This window comes from Lynx rufus, unplaced genomic scaffold, assembly GCF_022079265.1.
Source record: "Lynx rufus isolate CCGP_SWC_20201006 ecotype Redwood Valley unplaced genomic scaffold, mLynRuf1.p SCAF_24, whole genome shotgun sequence".
In the NCBI taxonomy this organism is placed as follows: domain Eukaryota; kingdom Metazoa; phylum Chordata; class Mammalia; order Carnivora; family Felidae; genus Lynx; species Lynx rufus.
In genome coordinates, this window is record NW_025814839.1 from 11217218 (window position 1) to 11230739 (window position 13522).

General features: G+C 41.9%; 2 protein-coding genes across 2 annotated transcripts; one reads left to right on the top strand and one right to left on the bottom strand.

Moving 5' to 3' along the window:
• Positions 1 to 24: 24 nt before the first annotated feature.
• Positions 25 to 3285, bottom strand: TRIAP1 (TP53 regulated inhibitor of apoptosis 1). Its single transcript, XM_047088112.1, has 2 exons — positions 2953 to 3285; positions 25 to 2015 (listed from the first exon to the last, which is right to left on the bottom strand). Exons 1-2 carry the CDS (start codon positions 3097 to 3099, stop codon positions 1932 to 1934), a joined length of 231 nt encoding a protein of 76 aa, XP_046944068.1. The 5' UTR covers positions 3100 to 3285; the 3' UTR covers positions 25 to 1931.
• GATC (glutamyl-tRNA amidotransferase subunit C) lies at positions 3101 to 13261 on the top strand. Its single transcript, XM_047088110.1, has 4 exons — positions 3101 to 3279; positions 3374 to 3546; positions 9684 to 9787; positions 11979 to 13261. Exons 1-4 carry the CDS (start codon positions 3199 to 3201, stop codon positions 12029 to 12031), a joined length of 411 nt encoding a protein of 136 aa, XP_046944066.1. The 5' UTR covers positions 3101 to 3198; the 3' UTR covers positions 12032 to 13261.
• Positions 13262 to 13522: the final 261 nt, after the last annotated feature.

Below are 13522 nucleotides of genomic sequence, written 5' to 3' on the forward strand. Positions count from 1 at the left end.
AATGAAGGCAGTATGACACATTTCTGCATATACCATTGGCTTTATTTGTTTCTGGAATTAAAACCTTATAGCACTAAGAATTAAGGAGAAACAATAGTAATAGTAACAAAGTCACCCTTAAAGAGCCATTCATTCTTCCTCAAAATTTAAAATCTCTGAAGTAGCTAAGATAGTTGGAGTCACTTTATGGGGAGGATGAAGTCAAAAAAGAATGAAGAACAATCAGAAAAAAATATTCCCTCAGTAGCAATTACAGTGGAAGAACATGGTTGGCTTGGAGCTGGTTTTATTCTTGAGGCTCAATCAGACAGTTGGGTAGTAAAGAGCAAGAGGCTACCAGGTTTTGGTATTGCACAGTACACACAGTAAACTAGTACTGCAGAGGTGAGGCAAATGGAAACAAGGCATGAAAGCCATTTACAGTAAGGAAAAAAAGGATCCCTGCTGTCTTTACCATTTTGTGATCTAACCGCAGCCTGTGCTTGTGCTTCCAAGTCACTATGGAACTGTTGTACTTGTGGCCAGTCTGAGGTCAGAACAGATGTACTTAACTTTGGCTTGCTGCCTGGCATCCCTCAACCGGGTTCCAATGATCTCTTCTAATCCTTGTATAATGGACTGTAACCAGTCAAAAATATAAATGTAGAATGTCTTGAAATGACATTAAGGACTGGCCATGTTAAATATGAAGTAGTCATTGGTAAATTGGAGAGGATAATAGAATTTTTGCCTTCTGTAAACTGTTTCATACTATATTGGGTATATATGTGTGAACCAAATTACTCAATATATGCAGTTTTGGTGATTACCTGACATTCCAAAGTGTGTAAGTGCTCACCTGATCCTGGCATTTTTTTTGTGCAGTTATATAAGCATATTATTTGTGTAGCTTACTGTGGGAATAAACTTCAGAAATCAGTGAGGTTTCTGATTGTTATAGCACACTATTTCACTTAGATAAATCTTCACTTTTCACCTTTAAGTTATAAAACAAAACTCTCCCTTAGTGTGCATATGGGATACAGTGTAATAGCTGTTCCATAAAGTGCACTGAGTTCTCCAGGGGCAAATAATGAAACTAGATGTTACAATTTATTCCATCTTCATGATTACAGACATTCCAGGGCAGGGTGGATACATGAGGCAAATAAAGCAAACTCTTTAACCTTTTAACCAGATGCAGCATTTTGGCAGTTTTAAGATAATACGGGTTGGCTTAATTGACTTGGGTTGAAAACTGGCAACAGCAGATCTTTGCAATTTAGGATGTTCCTCCATAGTTACTCCATGAAATCTTAATTCCTAAACTACACTGTGAGCTCTGAAATGGTTTTTACTGCAATATTCTTCAAGCTTTCACATCTTAATCTGAAATCTGACACCTCTTTTTAAGGCAGGGAACTCTGTTAAAGCTGTTTTCCTGTTGGCTAACCCAGTCCACCAGCAATCTTAACAGTTCTATAGAAATAAAGCCATGCTCCCAAGCATTAAAACTTGTGCTGGGATCCCTTTTTCAGAGCATTAGCTCCCTGAGAGAAGAGATCCTAACCAATTGCTTCCATGAATAATCCCAGTACAATGTACCTCATGTCCTTCAGAGCAAAACTAAAGAGGTTAGGCAACCCTGATCATCCTGACAAGTCTGTCAGTGTTCACATACAAAGGATACTTAAAGCTTATCCCAGATCATAATCCTAAGAAATCATTCAGTTTTAGCACATGGAGTTCCTGCAAGATGCCAGAGTAAGAAATCCTCTCAAAGCAAAGAGTGATGGTTCATCCTCTTACACAATTGAGAGGAAATTAAGGAGGAAAGAAAACTCCCTCCTAAACTCATCAAATCGATGGCTATTTTAACAGCCTTAACTGACGAAATCCAGTGTCCTCTATTTCCTGATTCGAGGAGTCCATTTTCAAGGAGACTGTCAAGGTCAAGAAGAGCTTTCAGGCTTTTCTTTGCCATGGCCCATGAATTCCAGTCCTTCAATGGGGATCTCCTTCTCCTTTATTGCTTTCTGATGGAAGGAAAAACACATGAAACAGATCTATATGAAGCTTGAGGACCAAACTTTGTAAATACGATGGCACAAAACTAATAAATCAGATTGGACCAAAACAAACAAAAAAAAACCAACCATGATTCAAGACCTGTACTTTTTAAAACCTGAGTACCATTACGAAGAAATTAAATGTAAGACCAGAGACAGATTGGAAAGGTGGTGTGAGGAATCGTCAAAATTCAAACATGGAATTTAAACAGTATCTCCACTCTACTGTGATGGACACAAACTCAAATCTGCGTTCCAGGACTTACTGGCTATGTGACCTTAAGGAAGCCTCACTTTCCCATCTGTAAATAAGACAAAGATAGCAACTTGGAATTACCCTGTAGACGTTTTAATTTAACTGGGAGTGCTGTGCCCAGTGCTGTGCTTACAATCTAATTCATTGAACTGGAATGAACATTTCCTAGCTGGCTGGCAGTTCAGAAATCAAACAGGCCAATGAAGGAATTAAAACAACAAAATCAGTCCAGAGACTGACGTCTAACAGGCCAGAGATACCGCGCTTCCCCCTCCAACGTAATAGTGGAATAGTGCACTACCGCAAAAATCAGGGAAACGATTCTGGTGAACTTGCACTAATCACTTCCTGTTTGGGGCGTAAGTGTTCCATGTATAAAATAAGAACTATGCCCACTTTGCAAGTTTAGGATGAGGACCAAAGGATGCTACTGTGCTCCGTAAGACGTAAAGCACTGCAAAAATATTTAACTTTGTCATTCAGAGAGATACCAGGCAGCCTGGTAGTGATGATGGGGAGACAGCTCCTGCCACTGCCCTCACTGCGGCTTTTCTTCACCCTCCCAATTCCAACTCCCGCAAGATACTACGCGTGTGGCCCGGGACACCGCAGAGAGGACGAGAGGGCCCTGGCCAACTGAGCGCTCACCTGAACACACTGCTGGTAGCGCTTGAAGAGGTCGGTGCACGGGTCCCCGGAGCCGTCCCCCTTGAGGAACTTCTCGGCAAACCAGCGATTAAAGCACTGGTCGTACTCGCGCTTCATGTCAGTGCAGGCCTCCCCTACGCTGTTCATGGCGGCGGCGGCAGCAGTGGCGGCGCGCTCCGATGTCGTCACTCTTAAGCGCGTCGCTCGACTTTACGTGTGGACGCATTACGGCGGCCGAGGAGAGAAATGTGGGCGCGTGCGGTGTTGCTGGGCTATCGGTCCTGGATGGGCTGGCACCGGGGCTTCACCTCCAAGACGGATCCTCAGGTAAAGGCCGGGGGTGTCTAGGCGGGTGGTGAAGCAGGTCGGGACACGGAGCAGGTCCCACCCATGACCCCCATTCTCCGCCTCATCCGCCCAGGGTAGTGGCCGTGTCACGGCTGAGGTGATCGAGCACCTGGAGCGTCTAGCGCTTGTGGACTTCGGCAGCCAAGAGGCCGTGGCACGACTGGAGAAAGCCATCGCCTTTGCCGACCGGCTCCGCGCCGTGGACACGGACGGGGTGGAGCCCATGGAATCAGTATTGGAGGACAGGTAAAACACTCGAGGCCGCGTACCCCGAAGCCTTGTCTGTTGCGCCTTCGCAGCCATTTGAGGTGGCGATTAGTGTGTCCTTTCACGGAAGGGAAAAAGGCCTTAAGCGAGGTGCAAGAACTTGCCCGCGGTCACCCCGCGGGGTAAGTGGTTTCATTCCTTCCCTTGTTCGTTATGGATCCCATCACTCTCGTTTAAAATCCTCCAGGCCTCCCAGTGTAACAAGAACAGTGTTCGAATTGATAACCACCTTCAAGGCCCTACTTCAGAGTCTCTGCCTACCCCTTGGACATACTGCTCTACTCCAGCTATATTACCTTTCTTACTGTTCCTCCAACATTCCAAATTCGTTCCTTGTGTAGGATCTTTGCATTTGCTGTTATCTTTTTCTTGGATAGCCTGTCTCCTTGGCATCTCTCCTCTGTAAGTCCTCTCCTTCTCCAAATGTCCTCTCCCTTTCCAATCACTGACTTCCTTGTTGGATTTTCTTCTCTTTCTTGATTATCTTATTTTTGTATTTTTGTTGATCTGTCCCTTGTTAGTAGAATGTGAGCCCATATTTGACTTACTTATTGGATCCCTGTCTCAAAATATGTCCTGTACATATTTTCTGGCCTAGTGATCCCTATGGACATATCTGTAAAAGTGCATCCAGTGTTCAGGGTGTCCAGATCTGTTTATAATACAAAACAACAACAACAACAACAAAAGCCAAGAAGAGGCCCCTGGCTGGCTCAATCGGTAGAGTATATGACTCTTGATCTCTGGGGTCGTCAGTTCCAGCCCTATGCTGGGGGTAGAGTTTACTTAAAATAGATAAATGAATTTTTAAAAAATGTGAGGAGTTCTTGGGTAGCTCAGTTGTTTGGGCATCCGACTTCATCTCAGGTCATGATCTTGTAGTTCATGAGTTCAAGACCCACATTGGGTTCTCTGCTGTCAGCACAGAGCCCACTTCAGATCCTCTGTCTCCCTCTCTCTCTGCCCCTCCCCCCCTCTCAAAAATAAACATTTTTTTAAAAAGTTTTTTTTTAAGTTCAAGAAACAAAAAGACAGTCTCTAAGTGTACTTCATGGCTAAATACATCATCATACAATGGGACATTTGACAAATAGTGAAACAGCTATATATACTGACATGGAAAGGTCCCAAGATATATTTAATAAAAAAGGCAAAATTCAGAACATTGTGTATGGGATTATCAATACTTTAATGTGTAATCTATTTGGTATGTTCTGGTATATGCATTAAGTCATGTTTTGTTCCCTCAAAGAGCATGCAAGAAACTTAACAATGATTAGTTTTAAAGAAGGTGGAAATGCAGAGGGAAGTTCTAACTTTTCATTTTATACTGAGGGCCAGGACGTTTACAAATGCATAAAGAAATGGCATACTAACACAAATAGTGAGGTAGTATAGTGTAATGCAATACGGGGGCAGGTCTTTGACAAGGTAGTTTTTATTATATAAAAGGGTGCAGCCTCTCTCCACTTCTACCAGTTGTTACCAAATCTTATAAATATATTTTAAAGATTTAAAAATATATTTAAAAGAAACTGCTCTTTTTTGAAAAGCAGACTTGTTTTGCTGTTTGGGACTACAGTTTCTTGGGAAGGGTCAGTATGTAGCTCATAAAAAGCAGGGACGTCTACAGTTCTGCCCTCCCCCCACCCTTTTTTAAGTTTATTTATTTTGAGGGAGAGAGAGAGAATCCCAAGGAGGCTCCGCACTGTCAACACAGAGCCCAACACAGGGCTTGAACTCATGAGACATGAGATCATGACCTGAGCCAAAACCACGAGTCGGACCCTTAACTGACTGAGCCACCCAGGTGCCCCTGTCTTACCCTTTTCTTGATGGGATTAAAAAAAATACATTCCTAGTATAGGTGAGAGCAAAAAATGATTAGCTGCCATTAGTGCCAATAGAGAGACAGACCTTTTTGTAACCATAACCTCTGTGTAAAGTGCTTGCTAGGCTCCTGTTTTCTCCTCCCACCTTTGTTTCTTTCACATCCTTTCTCTTATTTTGTCATCTGATGATCAGGTCTACAGAAGTCAAACAATTTGCTCACAATTACATAACACTTCAAAATAGAAATCTGATGTCATTCTCTTACCCAAGATTTCAGGCTCTCCAGTGTTCTTTAGGATAAAGACAAAGCTTCACCAGAGCCTACAATGCATCATTTAACCTAGCCCCTGCCTACCTCCAGACAGGGCTGTCACCTTCAGTTCCTTGAGCTCTCCATTCTTTTTCCTTCTTGGAATTCTGGGCCCTTGCCTTTATCCTTACCTCATCCCTCCTACGACTTTCTTTTGCTTAACTTCATTCCCTTTCTTCTTCAGATTTCAACTGCCTCTTCCTCAGGGAGATTTTTCATTTTTCTCTATCAAGTCAGGTTCCCTTTCAGCACCTGTCTCTCATGGTATTCAGTACAGCTATAATTTTACATGTGTTTATACATCCGTTTGAGTAATATTTATTTACTTACTTTAATCTCTACACCCAACATAGGATTTGAACTCATGACACTGAGATCAAGAGTCACGTGCTCTACTAACTGGTCCAGTCAGGCACCCGTATTTGTAATATTTGATTCTCTGCCCCTCTCCTATTGCTTATCCATGTTCCAGGGAGCTTATCTACTATTGCTCATCATATTCTCAGTGTCTAGCACCAAGCACTCAGTAAATATTTGTTGAATGTTCTTTATTAGTATCTTTAGGAAAGGAGCAAATAGAAGAACAAAGAGGAGTCAGAATTTCCCCAATCATCTAAAGGGGAACTATAGAGAAGTGCAACTATTACTCAGGGAAGAATTGTGAAAAGGGGATTTGGATCTGGTAGGTGGAATAGTGACTTGGTATTCAGTGGTCTACAGTCTTGCCATAAACTTGGAAACCAGTTTGGGTTTGTGATTCCATTTTAGAGATGTAGCACTTGTAAGACTTTCATGTTTTTGAACATACTGCCTCACTGATGTTTGAAATGGAACCCAGTTAAGGCAAGTATTAAACCATTTTAGGCCACACTAGGTGTAAAAGCACTGAGGCTATTAGAAATCTCTTGGCACATTAATACCTTACCCTATCATTCGGATTGAGCTAAAAAGCATTAGCACGCTTACATGCCAGGTGCTAAGATTTTTTGTGTTATCTCAGTTGTCACATACAAACCTGGAAGGTAAATACTAGTATATGCTTTATAGATGAAGAAACCAAGGCTCAGAAAGCTTATGTAATATGCCCCAGAGTTTCACAGGTTTAGTAAGAGAATCCAGGACTTGGAACTCAGAGCCTCAGCTCTCAAATACTGTTCTAGATACGCCGTCTAGGGGCGCCTGGGTGGCTCAGTTGGTTAAGCGGCCGACTTCAGCTCAGGTCATGGTCTCTCAGTCCGTGAGTTCGAGCCCCGCGTCGGGCTCTGTGCTAACAGCTCAGAGCCTGGAGCCTGTTTCAGATTCTGTGTCTCCCTCTCTCTGACCCTCCCCCGTTCATGCTGTCTCAAAAATAAACGTTAAAAAAAATTAAAAAAAAAATAGATATGCCATCTAAAGTCAGCCTCTAGAACCTTAATTCTCTCTTATCTCAAGAGGGACTCAGATGATGACAGCTCTGACTGCAGCCAGATACTTCAGTACTTAGGCTGTCCCTCAGAGTCTTATTCGAACTGAAATTCTTAGCCAAATTGATTAACTCTCATTCCAGTCTGCATCAAATTAGAAATTGATTAGGCAGGAGGGAAAAGGCTTATTATAGATGGAAATAGAGTGGTGCCCAGAAAAAGGACTTGTGGCAGCCCAACACCAGCAGCAGAACTCTTATCTGGTCAGTCCAAGGGCCGATAGAGGTACTTCTTCCTCAGTGCTGCCATAGTGCTTTCCATTAAACTGCTTTTTATTAGCATCTTCCAGTTACTGGTTAATGTGCCATGTCTATAAACTTTAGAGGGCAAGGATTTCTAGTTCACAGAAGCCTTTCTCAACCAGGTTTTTTCATCTGAACCAGAACGCATAAAGATTCAAGTGGCTTTTTTCAGTGTTTCCAAGGAGTACATAATTCATACTAGCCCAGAGACATAGTTGATTTATTATCACATTGGGTGCCCTATAGCATTTGGGCTTAATCCTCTTGTCAAACCCTGAGAAATGAGGTCAGGTAGACATTTAGTCAATCAGTAATTTAGAGGCACCTAAAAATTCCATTGGGTCCCATTTGGATTTTGTGTGTGATTCTGAGATCAAGAAAAGTTAGGTGACTTGCCAAGTGAACTACTGAGGTGCCACCCTCACAGAGACCCTGGGTTCAGTAGTCTCAGATTATGGAAATAGGAAGGTGTGGATTTCTTCTGGAAACAACTCCATCATAATCAGTATTTAGGTAAAAATGTGTGGTATTTAAAGGAGTGAATTTTTTCTGGAAACATCACTTACATAGAAAACTGGATTACCAAATGAGTGAATAAATCCATTGCTATTACATCTGTGGGGAAGCAGTAGCTTTTCACCACCTGTTGGTGGTACCAGAGGCTTACTTCATCAGACTCTTCCAAGTGCCCCGGGACAATTCAGTCTTCAGTCTGTAGGGACTAGGCAGGCAATGCAGGATTACAGCAGGTTAAGTGCATAGGTGTACTGAGTGGTGGGGACTGAGGTGTGCCTGTGTGTACTAACTCTTTCTGAAAGGAGCAGGTGCTATTCGGCACCCACCTCTTACCGTGGTGAAAATGCAGGCCCAGCATTATCAGATCTTCTTTAATATTTAATCTTCCCAGCAATTCTATGAAGCATTCCACAAATAAGGAAACAGGTACATGGAGAGGGTAACTTGCCCATGTGCCATGTGTGGCACTAAGATTTGAATTCAGCTGACTCAGGAGCCCTGAGTCATTTTGTTATACCACCCAACAGAAATATAAACTCCAGAAGGTCCAGTGGTTACCTTTACAGATAATTTTTATTTTGTTCTCCAAGTTTTCTTAAGCCCCTGTATGGTTTAAAAAAAAAAAAATCAAGTGTAACCTTCATTTTTCTGGCAAGAAAGTGAAGGTCTGGAAAGATCATTCTTATTCAAGGCCACACAGTTAAGATAGTGCCAGATCCTGGAACAGACTCCAGCTCTGTCCGGTCCATACCATGTTTATTGTGTCTAGCCCTAGGGTAAGTGCCACAAAAGAAACAGAACTAGGCCTTTCCTAGAAGAACCTTATCATGACAACTTAGCCCTCTGCAGCCTTTGCCCGGATGTTCATGTAATGTCCTTGCCCTTTTGTCCTGTTAGGCTTAGCCCTCAGTCTATGTCTGGCTCAAAGTGGAACGAGTTTGCCTGCTCCCCTATCAGTGATTGAGCAGAGAGACTGCTTATTTTTCAGCTCAAGTATCTAGAAGCAGACTCAGACATTTTGCCATGCACTTGTAAACCTTCCAACGGCAGCGAAGCCCCATAGATATGTTCAATTCCAGTTTGGTTTCACTAGCTTGCCATTTGGATACTTTAATGAAGCCATGAGGCCCAGAGAACAGTGGGAGATTCTTGAGCTATGTAAGGGCAGATACTTTCATATTCATAAAGGTGGCTACAGTGAAAAAACTCATCTTATGGGTACAAGGGGTACAGAACTGTGCTCAGACTCCATCCTGTCACTTAGGAGCTAATATCCTTAAACCACTAATAACCACTCTTGAGTAAGTTTCTTCACCTGCCTGGAAGCCCATTTCCCATCCCAACAATCCAGTGGTCTCTTGCCCATCCTTTAGCAGTGACATCACCTATTCTGAATGTCTGTTCCTCACCCAGGCTAGATTAGGTGCCCCTTTCTATTCCCTTGGCAAGCTTTGCTTACCTGTTAGATTTAACACATTTTATTGTAATTGCCTTACCTGTCTTCACCAAAAGCAACTTACCCATGGTTGAACGTATCAGTCCTGAGGAATAATTATCACTTACCTCACTGAGTGGTTGAGAGAATCTATCAACTGCAGATTGTTATTTGGTCTACTGTTGACAAGTCCTCTATCTTTGAACAGTAACCACAACTCAAGAATATGCTGCTCCATTTTTTCCATTCTTGACCCTCTCCACCCATGCTCTAGAAGCCTATTCTGAGAAGGTAACCTTGAGCTTCTGGTTTTGTAGATGTCTGTACTTGAGATCTGACAATGTGGTAGAAGGCAACTGTGTTGAAGAACTACTACAAAATGCCCATCGAGTTGTGGAGGAGTATTTTGTGGCTCCCCCAGGTATGTTTTGCCCAAAGTGGTTTAACTGTCCCTCAGTGAACTAAGAACACAGTGGTAGCTGTGAGGCCCAAATTTTGCTACCTGAAAGTATTTTGAAAAGTATAAAGTAGGAACTAGGTGAAGGTGGTCAAAAGGTACAAACTTCACTGTAGAACAGAATGACTATAGTTTACAGTACTGTACTCTGTATTTGAAAGTTGCTAGAGGGGCGCCTGGGTGGCGCAGTCGGTTGAGCGTCCGACTTCAGCCAGGTCACGATCTCGCGGTCCGTGAGTTCGAGCCCCGCGTCAGGCTCTGGGCTGATGGCTCAGAGCCTGGAGCCTGTTTCCGATTCTGTGTCTCCCTCTCTCTCTGCCCCTCCCCCGTTCATGCTCTGTCTCTCTCTGTCCCAAAAATAAATAAACGTTGAAAAAAAAAAAAAAAGTTGCTAGAGAGTAGATCTTAAAAGTTCTCACAAGAAAAAAATCAGAACTATGTGAGATATTAACTAATCTTGTGGTAATCATTCTGCAGTATATACATATACTAAATCATTGTGTTGTACACCTTAAACTTACACAGTGTTATGTCAATTATTTCTCAATAAAACTGGAACTAATGAAAAAAACCCGTATTTATTAATAGTGAAAAAAAAAGCATAAATCAAATACAGGTGGTGGCATTAAGGTGGCAGTAGAGTCCAGGGGTCATGTTTCCTTCTAGGGACCAGTCTGTAATAGGAATGAACAAAACAGCCCTGTGGCGGGGAGAGGTGTATACAGTGGCACATCTGGAGCTCAAGCTCTGCCTAAAAGGGCATTCACTGCTCCTCATTCAGTGCCAGGCAGTAATGTGAGCCCATATTCCCAGAGAACCCAGACATCTGGCATTTTCGTTGGGTCACCGGGGGGTATTTCCCAAATTTTAAGTATGGGAGCTAATTCAAAGATTTTAAAAAACAAACAAACAAACAAAAAAAAACCACATAAAACATACCTGCAAGCCAGATGCATCCTGGGAGCCATCAGTTTGCAACCCTGGTGTTGAGATTTGCATCTTTAAAATTTGCTGTGACTATTATAAATGAAAACTTAAAAATAACTCTGGGCCAATAATAAAATCCAGAATCCTGGGTGGGTTGAACTTTCTAGCTCCTCTACAGATGGGTGGGTCTTCAGAATGCAGAACTGCTGCACCCGTCTGGACATGTGGGAATGTGAGCTTGAGCACTCAGGTAGATGGTTTTCCAAATGCCAGCTTCACAGTCAGGAGATCACCTCAGAGGAGAACCATTCTAAGTAGTCTCAGAGACAAACATCAGTCCCCCAGTGCAAGGATTACCTCTTTGATCAAGACTAGTCAGTCAAGACCAGTCAGTTAAAGGAAAGCGCTGCTTGAAGCCGGTATGGGAAAGAAAGCTTAAAAACTTGTGGGCTTGGGCTTGGAGTGCCTGGCTGGCTCAGTTAGTAGAGCATGTGGTGTTTTTTTGTTTTTTTGTTTTGTTTTTTTTTTGTTTTGTTTTTTGAGAGGGAGAGAATCTTAAGCAGGCTCCACACCCAGTGTGGAGCCCACATAGGGCCTGATCTCATGACCATGAGATCATGACCTGAGCCAAAATTAAGAGTTGGACACTCAACTGACTGAGCCACTCAGGCACCCTGAGCACATGTGACTCTTGATCTCAGGGTCTTGAGTTCAAACCTCTCATCCAGCGCAGAGCCTACTTAAAAATAATAAAAATTAAAAAAAAAAAAAAAAGGTGTGGGCTCAACTCTTAATCAGGCCCCTGGTTCACTAAACTACCTCAGATTAACTGAAGAGAAAAAAGATTTTATAATTTATCTCAGAGCCTGATAGTTGTCACTATTTTAACAGACATAGCCATTGATCACATATGTTATTTCTCCAATAGAACTTTGTGTCAGACTTTGCTTTTTGGGAAAGTGAATTTACAATTATTAATGTCCTTCCTTCCACTCCTATGTGCATATTAACTGGCTAACCTGTCTCTGCTCCTTATTGAAAAGTGTGCATTTATTAGGATTCACTTGTAACTGTTATTCTTTCAGACATTCAGAAATAACAGGGTAGTAGCTACACTTATTTGCATTGCTTATTTTTCGTGACAAACCAAGTGATAAGTTAGCTCAGTTGAGTCAGTTGGGAAACAGGCTCAGCTATAACATCCTTTTTTGTTATTGTTTTCAAACAGGTAATATCTCTTTGCCAAAGCAGGATGAACAACAGCCCTTTTCACACAACTGACTAGCTATTCATGGAGGCCCAAAGATAGTATTTTGTTACCACGAACACAAATATTTCCACTTTCTTCGGTTACCTGAAAAAAAACTGATGTTTAAGTGATTTTTAGTAACTAACTCTCTGAAGACAACATTGGGAAATATCTAGCCAAAACAAGGCAATGAGTTCCTGCTTCTACTGGAAGTAAAAGGTACTGTCACTTTCTGAGGAAATGAATCAAATATTTATTCACACACTGTTCAGTATAGGTTATTCTCCTTTATCTCCTCCCAAAACGGTGGTCTACCAAACTGTACGTAAATCGGTTTTTCTATTTACGTAACTATTAGACAGTGTATCTGATCGCCATATGACAACCTGTGTTGCACTTTTCAGTTACTGTTTCTGTCATCTAAGAAACCTTGTATCTTTACCAAACAAACTCAAATTTGTTCCTGGGTACCCACTTTATTCAGAGCAGAAGGCTAACTTTCTCCTAATGTCTGAAGAGTGTTCAAAGTAGACTCTACAGCTTGGGAACTCCTAACCTACAATCATCCACCATCCCACAAAGTCATTACACTCAAAATGGATACTAGCCATAGCTATAGTTTTTCTGAAAAGAACTTACAATAAAAATAGCCCTGGAATAGCTAACAGTACTATATCGAACACTAAAAATTTGCTAAGAAGGTAGATACTATATTAAATGTTCTTACCACAAATAAATCTTAAAGAAGTAGGGAGGAGACTTGGGGAGGTGATGGATATGGTTATAGCTTTGACGGTGATCCGGTATACGCTTAACCCCAAACTCATTGATTCGTATACATTAAATAAGTACAGCCTTTTACATATCAATCATACTTCAATAAAGTGGCTTTTTAACAAAAAGACCCAGGTCTGGAACAAAGTAGCCTCCCTGTCCCCACCACGATTACTGAATTGGGTAGAATCCAAGATACTGGAGTTTTTTGATTTTGTGTTTTAAGAAGGCTCAGATACCAAAGTTAAGTAAAACAGATTGAGGGATAAAAGTGATAGAAGCAAAAATTAAAGAGATTTTTCCCCCCTCCAAACCACCAGAGTTGGTTTTAAGAATTTTCCAGTGATCTTTATGCTGCTTCCAACTTTAAAAGGTCTGTTTTATTCTTCTCATTCCTTTGCCCTATCTTAAATGCTCCTTTTTTCTTTAAAGTGGCTTCATTTAGGGGCACCTAAGTGGCTCAGTTGGTTAAGCATCCGATTCTTGGTTTCAGCTCAGGTCGTGATCTCACAGCTTTGTGGTTCAAGCCCCGCACCGGGCTCTGCACTGGCAGCACAGAGCCTGCTTGGGATTCTCTCTCCCTCTTGCACTCACGCTGTGTGCCTCTCTCTCAAAATAAATAAACTTAAAAAAATTTTTTTTTAAATAATAAAGCACCTTCATTTATAAACTTGGCCTTCAATTATAAGCCTGAACCAACTCTTGGGATTGAAATTTTCAAAACCACCATCATAGCAACTATCTTTGTC